Source organism: Ranitomeya imitator, chromosome 1, assembly GCF_032444005.1.
Source record: "Ranitomeya imitator isolate aRanImi1 chromosome 1, aRanImi1.pri, whole genome shotgun sequence".
NCBI classification, from domain to species: Eukaryota; Metazoa; Chordata; class Amphibia; order Anura; family Dendrobatidae; genus Ranitomeya; species Ranitomeya imitator.
Window position 1 is genome coordinate 740,216,029 of NC_091282.1, and position 13,158 is coordinate 740,229,186.

The following is a 13,158-nucleotide window of genomic DNA, read 5'->3' on the forward strand; positions in this document are numbered from 1 at the left end:
CAACCATTACCTATATCATCATAGCATGGGGGATTAAAGGAAATGCCAACACAAACAAACCAAAGAGGTCAGACAGTGCAGTATTAATAAACATACACAGTGTACTTCACATACAGCATAAGCCTGCAGCTATACCTCAAAAAGACCTAGTAGATGTATAGACCAGGCTACAGAATGTTTTTGTTCAAAAACTAGAAAATTTTATTGACATAAATAGAATAAAATATACACACACAGTAATATAACAGGATGCCTCCAATCCAAAACCAGCACTGAGAGTGTTAACAGGTATGTAGCCAATAATAATTTAACTTTAAGACAAAATATGTAAGGAACATTTCCATTATAGTCATGTGACTAATATTTTGTGGCTACAAAGAATGTCTATGATCGAGTAGGGTGCTGGGGAGAGATTGCTATACTCTGGTACTACTAAGGCTGTATAAAAATACTAAAGAAAGCCTATTGCATATATAGATGTTGTTTTGTTATATTTCTGACTACCATGCCTTGCATATATACTGTATGTTCCCAGAGCATATACACCTCACTAACAGGGTATAAATGAATACAAATAACAAAAGTACAACATCATTGAGATAAATAGTCAGGGAACCCTATGACCGATGGTATCCAGATACTATTACCCTAATTAGTAAAGGCTGAATGCACTCCAAACCCCAGCAGTAACCTAATCAAACTTCATAGTTACCTCTAAACACTCACTGAGCCGGGAAGTACCCCTACGCGCGTTTCGATAAGCTTCTTCTTCCGGGGGCATGTGTAGTTAGGAGGAGAAATGAGGGCTAATTTAAATAAGTTCCCAGCCAATCACCGTAGATGAAAAGTTCATGTGAGCCACCCTTGTAAGTACGGTATCTTACGCTATATCCTGTGCGGCCTTGTTCAATCGTAGATAAAAAGCGCCAGGTTGCTAGGTTACCGTACGCTTGGTATGAAGCACTGTACAGTTGTACGCAAGAGCGGAAGTCAAAGAACACCGTACACCTATGATCCAATGCGCAGCTGCTAACCAAGGTGTTGCCCAGCAGTCATAACGCCAGGTTGCTAGGTTACCGTACGCTTAGTAACTGGCATTACGGCTGCTAGGCAACTCCTTGGTTAGCGGCTGCGCATTAGATAATAGGTGTACGGTGTTCTTTGATTTCCGCTCCTACGTACAACTGCACAGTGCTTCATACCAAGCGTACGGTAACCTAGCAACCTGGCGCTTTTTATCTACGATTGAACAAGGCCGCACAGGATATAGCGTAAGATACCGTACTTACAAGGGTGGCTCACATGAACTTTTCATCTACGGTGATTGGCTGGGAACTTATTTAAATTAGCCCTCATTTCTCCTCCTAACTACACACGCCCCCGGAAGAAGCTTATCGAAACGCGCGTAGGGGTACTTCCCGGCTCAGTGAGTGTTTAGAGGTAACTATGAAGTTTGATTAGGTTACTGCTGGGGTTTGGAGTGCATTCAGCCTTTACTAATTAGGGTAATAGTATCTGGATACCATCGGTCATAGGGTTCCCTGACTATTTATCTCAATGATGTTGTACTTTTGTTATTTGTATTCATTTATACCCTGTTAGTGAGGTGTATATGCTCTGGGAACATATATATGCAAGGCATGGTAGTCAGAAATATAAGAAAACAACATCTATATATGCAATAGGCTTTCTTTAGTATTTTTATACAGCCTTAGTAGTACCAGAGTATAGCAATCTCTCCCCAGCACCCTACTCAATCATAGACATTCTTTGTAGCCACAAAATATTAGTCACATGACTATAATGGAAATGTTCCTTACATATTTTGTCTTAAAGTTAAATTATTATTGGCTACATACCTGTTAACACTCTCAGTGCTGGTTTTGGATTGGAGGCATCCTGTTATATTACTGTGTGTGTATATTTTATTCTATTTATGTCAATACAATTTTCTAGTTTTTGAACAAAAACATTCTGTAGCCTGGTCTATACATCTACTAGGTCTTTTTGAGGTATTGATATTGTGAATGTGTTCCGTATTCACCTTTTTGGACTCATATGTATAAATAAGCCTGCAGCTGTTGTATACTCCAACAGTGACAAACAATATAAAAAAAAACATTCTTAAATCAGGTCTGTCCAGGAAAACCAATAGTGTCTTGCAAGTCAAAGTCCAGTCTATCCATCTATACAGTAATTGTAGCTAAGCTAGTATTTCTGGGAAAGCGTGTGTACTACGATGTCCTGTGTTAAGAGCCCCTATCTAATGTAATTCTTGTGACTTAAATCTGTCTACAAAATTCAAGTGCACATAGAAGCGAGGTATTTGTCCCATGCAAGTTGTTGCCGTAGCAGAGTCACCAAGCCAGTTAGACTGGTGACCTCCTCTCTCCACAGTTACAGGGCAGCGCAACCTTAGATTTTTGTTATCTGAGTGGGATTAGTTACAAAGATTGGTTCTAGAAAAAAGTAAAAAAAGAAGTGCAAATCTTATAAAAGTTTAACAAATAAGTAAATAAAAAATAAATAAAAACACTACTTACCTCTTCAATCGACTGTCAATCCAGCGCAAATGCTCCAGTTTTCCCTGTCGTTACTTAAAGGGGTGTTCAGGTACAAAGAAGTTATTAGCTGTTGAAATTATATTTTTCACGTTCCTGTGACCTCCACAAAACAATATTCTCCCTACCCAGTAAATCATCTGTCGGGACATCCCAGTACACATTATGTGGTTGGCCCACCCTACCAAAAATAGCAGGTTTGGACGATATTTAATGTGTATGGGAGCCTGAAGGGTCACAGTGAGAACTGAATTTCCATTGTGGTCAGATTCATAGGCCACCCATGGTCGTTTTTTAGTTTTGATTTTTTTTGTTCATTAAAGCGCTCTCCCTTTACTACTAAAGTAATACAATCAAAATGCAAACTTTTTTTTGTAATATTTGCACACTCAATTGTCAAAACTTTATTAATGGAGGCATTTTGAAAATTTGTAATTCAGTGGTGTGCATTTTTTAATCTGCAAATGTAAAGTGTGACAAATTTACCAAATAGATGCACAATCATTGAGAAATTTGTCACAACAGTCTTTAGATTTTCGTTTCTACTTGAAACTTTGAGAATCATTATACACTATCCCCTTTGTACAGTGAAATTATGCCATAATATGAAACGTTTAAAAAATTTAGCAAATCAAAAATCCAATGGAGAACCTTGTGCTGCTCAAACTATCCCAACAGTGGAACATGGGACAAGAAAGTAAGGAGAGGGCAAAATGCGGTAAAGCAGGATGAAAACATTTCATAAATGTGTCAGGCTTTATAAAGCGAAGGAAGTAAGCTCAGCCTACATCAAAAAAATTGAAAAACTATAATGAAAATGTCCCCCCAATATTTCTTGCTAGGGATCTGCCTCTTTTCTTCCATTTTATGTGTACCTTATTTTTTGGCCCATAAGACACACCGGACCATAAGACGCACCCCAAATTTTCAGAAGGAAAATAGGGGGGGGGGGGGAAGTGTCACATGGGGGTCCATCTTACAGTCCGAATTCAGCTTACCAGGGAAGAGATCGGCACAAGTGGGGGAGTGGTCATAGAGGTCGTTCAGTGGTCCAGACTGGTGCGGTGGCCTTCGGGAAACCCCATCCCAAGCTGGTGCGTTGGCTCTGTGCTGGGGCAGGGGTGGCGGCTCTGTGCTGGGGCATGGGGTCTGTGCTGGGGCAGGGGCTCTGTGCTGGAGCTCTGTGCTGGGGCAGGGACTCTGTGCTGGGGCAGCGGCTCAGTGGCAGCGGCTCTCTGAGCTCCGTGGGGGGCTCCGCCGGCATTTTGTTAAAGCCCAGAGGCCCCCGCACATCCATTGCTGCAATGTTGCGGTGGCCTCCGGGAACATGGCCGCCGGGCCGGTGCATGCTCAGATTCAGTCCCGAGATCTGAATCTGAGCATGCGCCGCCCCCAGCTCGTCGGCCATCTTCCTGGAGGCCACCACAACATGGCAGCAACGTATATGCGGGGGCCTCCGGGCTTTGACGAAATGCCGGCGGAGCCCCCCACAGAGCACAGAGAGCCCCTGCCACTTCCCTGGAGCACAGCCCACCACCACCACCACACCACAGAGCCCTGCCGCACCGCCACAGCCACAGGATTTGTAAGTATATTGCGACCATAAGACACACCCCCTTTTTCCCACAAAATTGTTTGGGTAAAAGTGCGTCTTATGGTCCGAAAAATACGGTAAGTGTGCATGTGTAGCCCATTCACTATTTCCACTTATTCAGCACCCCATAAAGATGGCTGGACCATCATTATAAATACATCATTGTAAATACACACCTGTACTTTGTATCTCCACCACCTCATTGTAGATTGTAAGTGTAACAACTCTGCTGGCATCACATCATGGCCTCACATCTCTCACACAATCTTACCCACTGCTCCAGGCCATGATGTGGTTTCTGTTTCATGCCAGCTCCATGTTCTGTGTCTCTGCTCTCTGCATGCCTCATGGCTATGTGTATAGGAGGCCGGCGCCTGAACTCTCTGGTTCTTATAGGAATCAGGTGCATCTGTCTAATCAGTTCCTGACCAATTACCAAGAGGCCTCCTGTATATAGTGCAGCTCCACCCTGTGGTCTGGGCCTGTGCAATGTGTTAGCTCAGTTTGTTTCTTGCTTCTGAGTTTGCCAGGTCTTGCTCTGAGTTTCTCCCTCTCTGGAGGCTTTTCTCTGTGCTATTGCCTTGATCTTGTAGTCCGCCCTCCAAGAGGCAGAATATCCTGGTCTCTGTGTCTTTGTCCCTGTGTCTTGTTCCATTGCCTTGTCTGTACTTTGTCTTTTCTCGGTCTCCTTGTCTGTGGCTTCCTTCCCTGCTTTGTCTTTCCTTGTGTTCTCAGTCTGCTTACACTCCGCACTCTTGCAGCTCTGCACTCAGACCTTGCTTCGCACTCTCTGGCTTTGCTCTGTGGCTCCGCTCTTTGCAGTTCTATCTGGCTCCGCTCTTTGCGGTTCTATCTGGCTCCGCCTCCTTTGTTTCTGCACTTGGCTCCATCTCCGCTCCGCCTCCAGCGTCTCCGCTCTTGGCGTTACCTCCAGCGTCTCCGCTCTTGGCGTTACCTCCAGCGTCTCCGCTCTTGGCTCCGCCTCCAGCATCTCCGCTCTTGGCTCCGCCTCCAGCGTCTTTGCTCTTGGCTCCGCCTCCAGCGTCTCCGCCCTTGGCTCCGCCTCCAGCATCTCCGCCCTTGGCTCCGCCTCTTGCGGCTCCGCCCTTGGCTCTGCCTTCTCCTTCTCTTCTCTTTGCTCCACCTTCTACTCGTACTCAGCCTCCTGCGTTTCTGTTCTTGGTTCTAGCTCTTGTGCTTTCGCTCTGCATCCGCTCTTGCGGTCTTTCTCTACTTGTTACTTAGTCCTCCTTAGTTCCAACCTGTTTCACATACCTTCCTGCCAGACCGGTCCCTACCGGTTCTTCCTATGTTCCAGCCGTTCCCGCCTGCCTACCAGAGAGCCAGCCGTGTCCGCCTGCCCGCCAGTGTCTCTGTTGTACCCGTCTGCCTGCCTGTGTCCCAGCCGTGCCCGCCTGTCAGCCAGAGTGCCAGCCGTGCCCGCTCCGTTCCTTAGTGGGATCAGCAGCCACAGCCAGACATCACCCTGGAGTGGCACCTGGTAGCTTCCTATTGCACAAGTCTGACCTCACCATCAGAGGCTCCAGCGAACACCTAGGAAGCTACTTAGTTACGCCCCTTCCAGGGAAGTTTGGTCTGTGGTCCAGTGGGGCCACACCCCCGTATGCCCGCACAAACAAGTCTGGGCGCGTGCGTGACAGTAAGCTCTCACGAGCAGGGTCGTCATATTTTGCTTTAATCATTATATTATTGTTAACACTGTTACTTATGACTTTTGTGTTTGAAACTGTTTAACTGTAAAGCTCTGCAGAATATGTTGGCGCTAGTGGTGGCGCAGTGGTTAGCCTTGCAGCGCTGTAGTCCTGGGTTCAAACCCTATCAAGGACAACATCTGCAAAGAGTTTGTATGTTCTCCCCGTGTTTGCGTGGGTTTCCTCCGGGCACTCCGGTTTCCTCCCACATTCCAAAGACATATTGATAGGGAATTTAGATTGTGATAATGTGTGCAAAAAATGTAAAGTGCTGCAGAATATGTTGGCGATATATAAAAATAAAGATTATTATTAATAAAGATTATTATTATTATAGATTTGTGCTGCAAGCAATAACTGTGCAGCACCAATTTGTGAGTCCAGTCCATACTACAGCACTGTTGTTATATATCACTGCATCAGGTCTGTTCGAGGAACACTGGGTCTTTTCTTCAGGTTATTTCCAAAATATATGTGATTCTCGACCTTATATCTGTCATCAAACAACAAACAGTGACTTTAATCTCAGCAATATCTTTGTTTCTACTTCCCTGGATGTGAGAGCTGCATTATTGTAGAACTCAAGCAGATTGAAAATAACATAAGACTGTTACTTATCTGCGGTCCCAGAAGGGTCATGGTCCTCTTACCGTGGACCCCCAAAAAGTTTTTTTTCTATTAATATTATTTTATTTAATCATTTCAGTGTCAGAATTAATTGTTGATCTTCTGACATCATTGCCTTGAAACGTTAAATCCCTATGGTGAACTATACTATTGACTGCAGCCATTAGACCAGAGATGTCAAACTGCATTCCTCAAGGGCCGCAAACAGGTCATGTTTTCAGGATTTCCTTAGCATTGCACAAGGTGCTGTAATCATTATGTGTGTAGGTGATTAAATTATCACCTGTGCAGTACAAGGAAATCCTGAAAACATGACCTGTTTGCGGCCCTTGAGGAATGCAGTTTGACACCTCTGCATTAGACGACGCAGCTACATACATAACAGCTGACAGTAGCTGTGTAACTACATTGTTACTTATCTTGTATTGATCCTGTGATACAATAGTTATTATACTTCAGAGCTGCATTCACAATTCTGCCGGTTGTCACTGGAAGCAGTCAACAGATGCACTAATAAAAGGGTTTGTCCACATTCCAGGAAGGGAGGCGAGAGATAATACCATAAGATCCAACCCTCTGATTGATAGGGCCAACAGGGGTGGTGGTCCCATGTGTATACTTTCAATCGATGCCAAGAAGGCATTCGATAGGGTGGGATGGGAATTCATGCACGGAACACTAGAGGGCATTGGGTTGAAAAAGAAGATGCTGAGGAGTATCATGGCGCTCTATGAGGCTCCCTCGGCACAGATCAAAGTGAACGGGTCTTTGTCAAACTCTATACAAATTCGCAATGGCACTAGACAAGGTTGTCCCCTCTCACCCTTACTATATGTTTTAACCATGGAGCATTTAGCCACCACGATCCGCAACAACCCATCCATAAAGGGTATAGAGATTCAGTCAGAAGAACACAAACTGGCCCTGTTTGTTGTGCTCGTGTACATCACCTCTCCTATAACCACCATTCCCAACATCATCTCAGAGCTTCAGAGATTTGGGCTCTTGAGCAATTTCAAGATAAACTCACATAAATCAGAAGTTCTAAATGTCTCACTCTCGCCCTCCTTAGTCTCCCAGTTGCGCTCCTCTTTCCCGTTCAGATGGTGAACAGATTTCCTTAGATACCTGGGCATTACACTAACCTCAAAAGCAACACAATTATATGAAGCCAATTACAGACCGGCCCTTCGCAGAGCAGAGATAGATCTGGAAAGGTGGAATAAACTTCATCTATCCTGACTGGGCAGAATTAATTCCATCAAGATGGATTTGCTGCCACGTCTTCTCTACTTTTTCCAGACTATCCCTATGGCTCTCCCGCCCTCCTTTTTCTCCAGGCTTAAGACCATGATCACACGATATATCTGGTCTGACAAGCGCTCACGTATATCGTACCAGCTCTTAAGCAGGTCATAGCAGACAGGAAGACTAGGCCTTCCAAACTTCCAGCTTTGCAACTATGCATCCCTGGGAACATGCGTGTTGGATCTTTTTCATCACGCATGTAACAAAAAATGGGTGAACTTGGAATTTAAACTCTCTACGGCCAATCCTATTTCAAACATTTGGCAAAAGAATAACGCACAGGAACTGAGAGAGGAACTTCCCCTCCCCACAAGAAACCTAGTGCTTTTCATCAAAAACGGTAGCCAAAAACTCAACATTTCCTCGATACCTGGCCCCATGACCCCGGTTATCGACAACCTAGATTTTCCTGCTGGACGGGATAAAGCTTTCTTTTTGCATAAACACAAGGACAGCCACCCGATAATCTATGATTATATAACCCAATCCGCAATAAAACCCCTACGGTCCCTCTTTGCTGAATCAAACCCACCTCCTGGCTCATGGTTTCCATATGAACAGATTAAGAGTTTCATTAATGTGATTTCTAAGCAGACCAACATATTTAGACCCCTCACTCCCTTTGAGTTGGTATGCCTGGGTGCGGGCCCTCCTACGCGTTCGGTATCATTCTTATATAGGATGTTTCAGGACCATCAGGTAACCGCGTTTGGCTCTCCTACATTCTTTGCGAAATGGGAGAATGATCTAAACAAAACCTTATCACTAGAGGATAGATCCAAGTGTCTCCTCCATACCTTCAGATCTTCGCCGTGTGCTGACCACCAAGAGAGAAGTTATAAGCTACTGACCCGATGGTATACATGCCCGGACAGTATCCACAATATGTTCCCATCCACCCCAGATCTCTGTTGGAGGTGTTGGACAGAAAAGGGATCATACTCACATATTTGGTGGTCTTGTCCTCCCATTCATAAATTCTGGAAGGATGTATTTGATCTACACAACAAATTATCCTTTTATGAGATGCAGCCGACTATGGAGCTGGCCTTGTTATCGATATGCGATCTCTCCATTGCCAGATTTAAGGGAGGTCTTCTTAGACATTTACTCACAGCCGCACGCAATCTAATACCTCGGTATTGGAAACAATCCAAATCTCCATCACGCTCTGATCTTGTTTTAGAATTGAACCATATATACAGAATGGAGCAGTTGATTGGGCAGGACACAGGAACCCTAGACAAAGTTCAGTCTCCATGGATCATGTTCAGAGAGACTCCGGATTTGATATCTTGGATGGGACGCAGTTGATTGCAGACGGGAAACCAGGAACCCAATCCCTCCTCACTTGTTCCCCCCCTCTTCTCTCTTTTCTTCTCTATCTTTTCTTAAACATAAATAAAGTTTAAGCTATTTTGAAGTTATTACATGATGTTATAATATAGCTGATCCAGCTCTTAAATCTTAACCGACTCCATATGCTCACACCAAGGATGATAGAATTTTATCACTCAAGTTACTTCAAACCATAACGCATTTTATTGTTCAAAAGTGCTTACATCGAAAGTTGTTTAAACACATATTTGTCTGACGATGATTTGATCTGTAATGAATATTTTCATGCAATTTGTTTCAATAAAGATTTACACAAAAGGGTTTGTCCACTACTTTAAAATATATTTTGAATAGGTCAAGGACGGTGGGAAAATAATTAGAAAAAAAACATTACTACTGGATCAGATCCTCATACTCTGCACTGTGTCGCCCCACCGGTCTCCTGACTTTTTTTCTCATGAAAAGGAGGCATCACACAATCGCTGCAGCCTTCATATTCCCAGCTAAAATAAATAATCTATCATTCGGCTTGGATGGAATGTGAAGGCTGGTTGGCTGCAGTGGTCACGTGTAGTGATAAGTGAGTGTACTCGTTGCTTGGGTGATCTCCGAGTATTTGTAACTGCTCAAGATTTAGTTTTTGTTGACGCAACTGCATGACTTACGGCTGCTAGACAGCCTGAGTACATGGGGTTGCCTGGTTGCTAGGGAATCCCCACATGTATTCAAGCTGTCTATCAGCTGTAAATGATGCAGCTGAGGCAACGAAAACTAAATCTCTGAGCACTTACAAATACTCGGAGACCACCCGAGCGTGCTTGGGAAAACCCGAGCAACGAGTATACTTGCTCATCACTAGTCACATGATGTCCCCACCAGAAGAACAAGCCAGGAGACCAGCAGGGGAACACAGTAACAACCGGCTCCAGTACAGTAAGTGAATATCATTCTTCTTTTTTATTATTATTTTTTTTTTTTACTTTTCCCGCCATCTTGAGCCATTTAGGTTGTTTTTTTAAAGTAGTGGACATCCCTCTTTAAAGGGGTTGTCTGAACAGAGGACTTCAGAAAGGCACCACTACCCGGCCTCCCGGCTTACTACTTATCCTATTTTATAAAGCTTGTCTGATCGAGGCCTTACATTGTGTGTTTGTGCATTTGATAAACTGTATCCATTAGGTTACAACAACACAAGAGAAATACCTTTTTGTTTTCTGCTGGGAGCCATCTTTATTATTTGTGAATGAATGTTCTTGATCATGAAACTAAAAAGGAAAAAAGATAAAAATTCATAATTACACATTTCTATGAATTTCCATCTCCTCTGCATATGCTAAAATGTCTCATACACCTCCTATAGAAGGGAATGAACATGTGTACACTGTGCATAGGCAGAAAGATACCAATCAGTGGTGGGGGCTTGGTTGGCAGGAGTTATGAGACACCTAGTCCTCTAGTGATAATCTCCTGCTAATAAAATACTAATAATTGTATTGAATCTACAGCAGAAGTGATACATCACTGCAATCAGCCTCTCTTGCCCTGTATCATGCAGTCTCAGATTAAGTAACAAAAACTTCTGACAGATTCACTTTTGAGTAATCTATTAACCTTATTAATTCAACAATCTCAGTGGTCGGACCCCCAACAATCAGCAAGTTATTTCCTATCCTATGGATAAGAGGATAAGGGACAACTTTCTATTTTGGGAATAACTCTCTACAGTTAGAGGTTAGAGCTACCTGAATGCATGGAGCCCACCTACCATCATCTGACATTTCTCTCTCATAATTTCCAATATTGGAACCACAACATAGATAGTGGGACTGTGGAGGGTAATGTAGTGTGCTTCATCTAGCTGCAACCTATTTTACAGTCGGCAGGTTTTTAGCTGTGACATTGTATTTCCCTTCCCTAGGGGAACACTGCTTTATTTGTGCAGTCATAAGAACCATCTGTTTCTCAGAGATGTTGCAATACATCATGTTCCTAAAATTTACTCTAGAACTAATCATTTAATAAATTATAATTGGATGTAACATGTTCATTTGCTTCACTTACAGCAAGACCAAGAAATCTGGAGAACGTATGACCCTACAGAAGAAAGCCACCAACTGTCCCTTCATCGTGGAAGTTATACTGAGGACAACCATGTGATTGGGAGTTTTCCGAGACCGTGAAGTTTTCTACAGTTCCTGGTAAGTCTTGGATTCCGCACTCCATTTGTTATTATTAATCTTTTAACAATCTAGAGACCAGGGGCGGACATATCATTGGTACAGTACAACCTGTGCAGCCGAACAGGGACCAAAGGGGAAAGGGGGCCACTACTACCTCCAAAGCAGCAAGCGGCTTTTATCCCAGTGACATTGGACTGCAAAGGGCTCATATAGTATTCTTACACAGGGGCCCTTTTCTGTCGGTGTCCACCCCTGACACAGGCTGCTATAAACAGCTCAGATTTGCAGGACAACAGTGAATAATTTGGGGTCCCCTTCATGCCCTCATACACATTAGATGAAAGTCGGACAAAGCTGACAAGCGGATGGTGTGTTTGAGAGGATCAACAGTGGGAATTTCAATGGCTAATCTTTTTAATTTCAGGTGGCATATACAGCTGACAGAGCCGAAACACAGCGCCACCCGCTATGTAGTGGCCACTGCCGGGTAGTGCAGCTCATGTTCAGTCAGGAGCTGCTCAGTAGTCCCCGGGAGCGGCTATTAAAGGTGTTGTCGATGTTTGGCATGGAGTGACTGCATACTTGTGAATCCTTACATTACGAACAGCACATGCTGTCAGGATTCTCTAGTGCTGGCACTGGAAGCAGGCAGTCATGTGACTGCAAGTATGCCATATGCAAACTCCCAGCTACATTCCAACTAGACGTGCGCGGTCTTGTTCAATACAAGTGAATGGAGCCAGGCTGCGCATCTCTAGTCGGAACGTGGCCAGGAGTATACATATCTTGTCATGAGACCGACTAGTCTCACCGCTGACACGATTGAATCCTGACCGTGCACACAGTGAGGATTCATAAAGACTGCAGACTTTTATGCTAAACTTGGACAACCCCTTTAAACACTGTGACCAGAGGCTTTCCACTCTGTACACTGTTTACATCCAGTTGCTAGTAGCTGATCCATGGGGGTGCCCATTTAAAGGGGTTTTCCATTGCATTTATATGAATGACCTTTGGATAAATCATCAATATTAGTGTGTAGTGGAAAACCCCTTTAAATTCTCATAGAAACCCTATTTTGATACAGGAAAGATATATATCTTGGTACCGTGTTAGCCAGTAGATAGAAAAATATTTAGAATTGAGAGTCCTCAGTGGTTGATACCTTTTAAAATTTTCAGTTAGCCATTAAAAGGTATCAACCACTGAGGACTCTCAATTCTAAATATTTTTCATAGAAACCCTTAAATTTATAGGACACAATAAAAAATAGTTAATGGGAGCCGTATTTCTCCAACAATAGGGGCACAGGTCTACAACTACAGCATTGTTAATATAATAAACAAGTAATAACACGGAAATAAATAAAATAGTTTCCAGGCTATACCTCCGAAAAGGACTTCAGAGAATCCCGAAACTTGGAAAGAGATCTGCCAGGAGATGAACCTGTGTCGAATAATCTTTCGATTCGATCCTCGTAGTTGTATTGATTGGACACATCTGACATCCTGCCGGACTGTGGTGACTTGCTGTTCTTGTGGTCTTGTAGTAGTAACACCTCACTGCCACTGACAATGGCTTCTACTATACAAGTGCATGGGTTCCTATTGGGAAAATAGGAGTGGCACGCTCTTTGTTCCTATGGGGACCTGCACAACACCTGTCCTACTGTCGCATTGTTGTAGTAACTTGTCACTAAGTGTAGGATTCATTGAGAAACAGACTCATGTATTACTATTGATGTACTCACTACCAATAGTGTGATCAATACTGGCTGCTATAGCACTGGCCGTGCACGGTGCATGCGTCGTAGTGACACTGGAGCACCGTATACCGTT

At 43.7% G+C, this 13,158-nt stretch overlaps 1 protein-coding gene across 1 annotated transcript in view; it reads right to left on the reverse strand.

Moving 5' to 3' along the window:
- Positions 1-12,923, reverse strand: part of LOC138644984 (coiled-coil domain-containing protein 170-like) — a 105,378-nt gene extending 92,455 nt beyond the window's left edge. The window contains exons 1-2 of the mRNA XM_069733944.1: positions 12,708-12,923; positions 10,344-10,405 (exon numbers count right to left, since the gene is read on the reverse strand). Of these exons, the coding sequence (XP_069590045.1) occupies positions 10,344-10,405; positions 12,708-12,827 (182 nt within the window). The 5' untranslated portion in view covers positions 12,828-12,923. The remainder of the gene's footprint in view (positions 1-10,343; positions 10,406-12,707) is intronic.
- Positions 12,924-13,158: the final 235 nt, after the last annotated feature.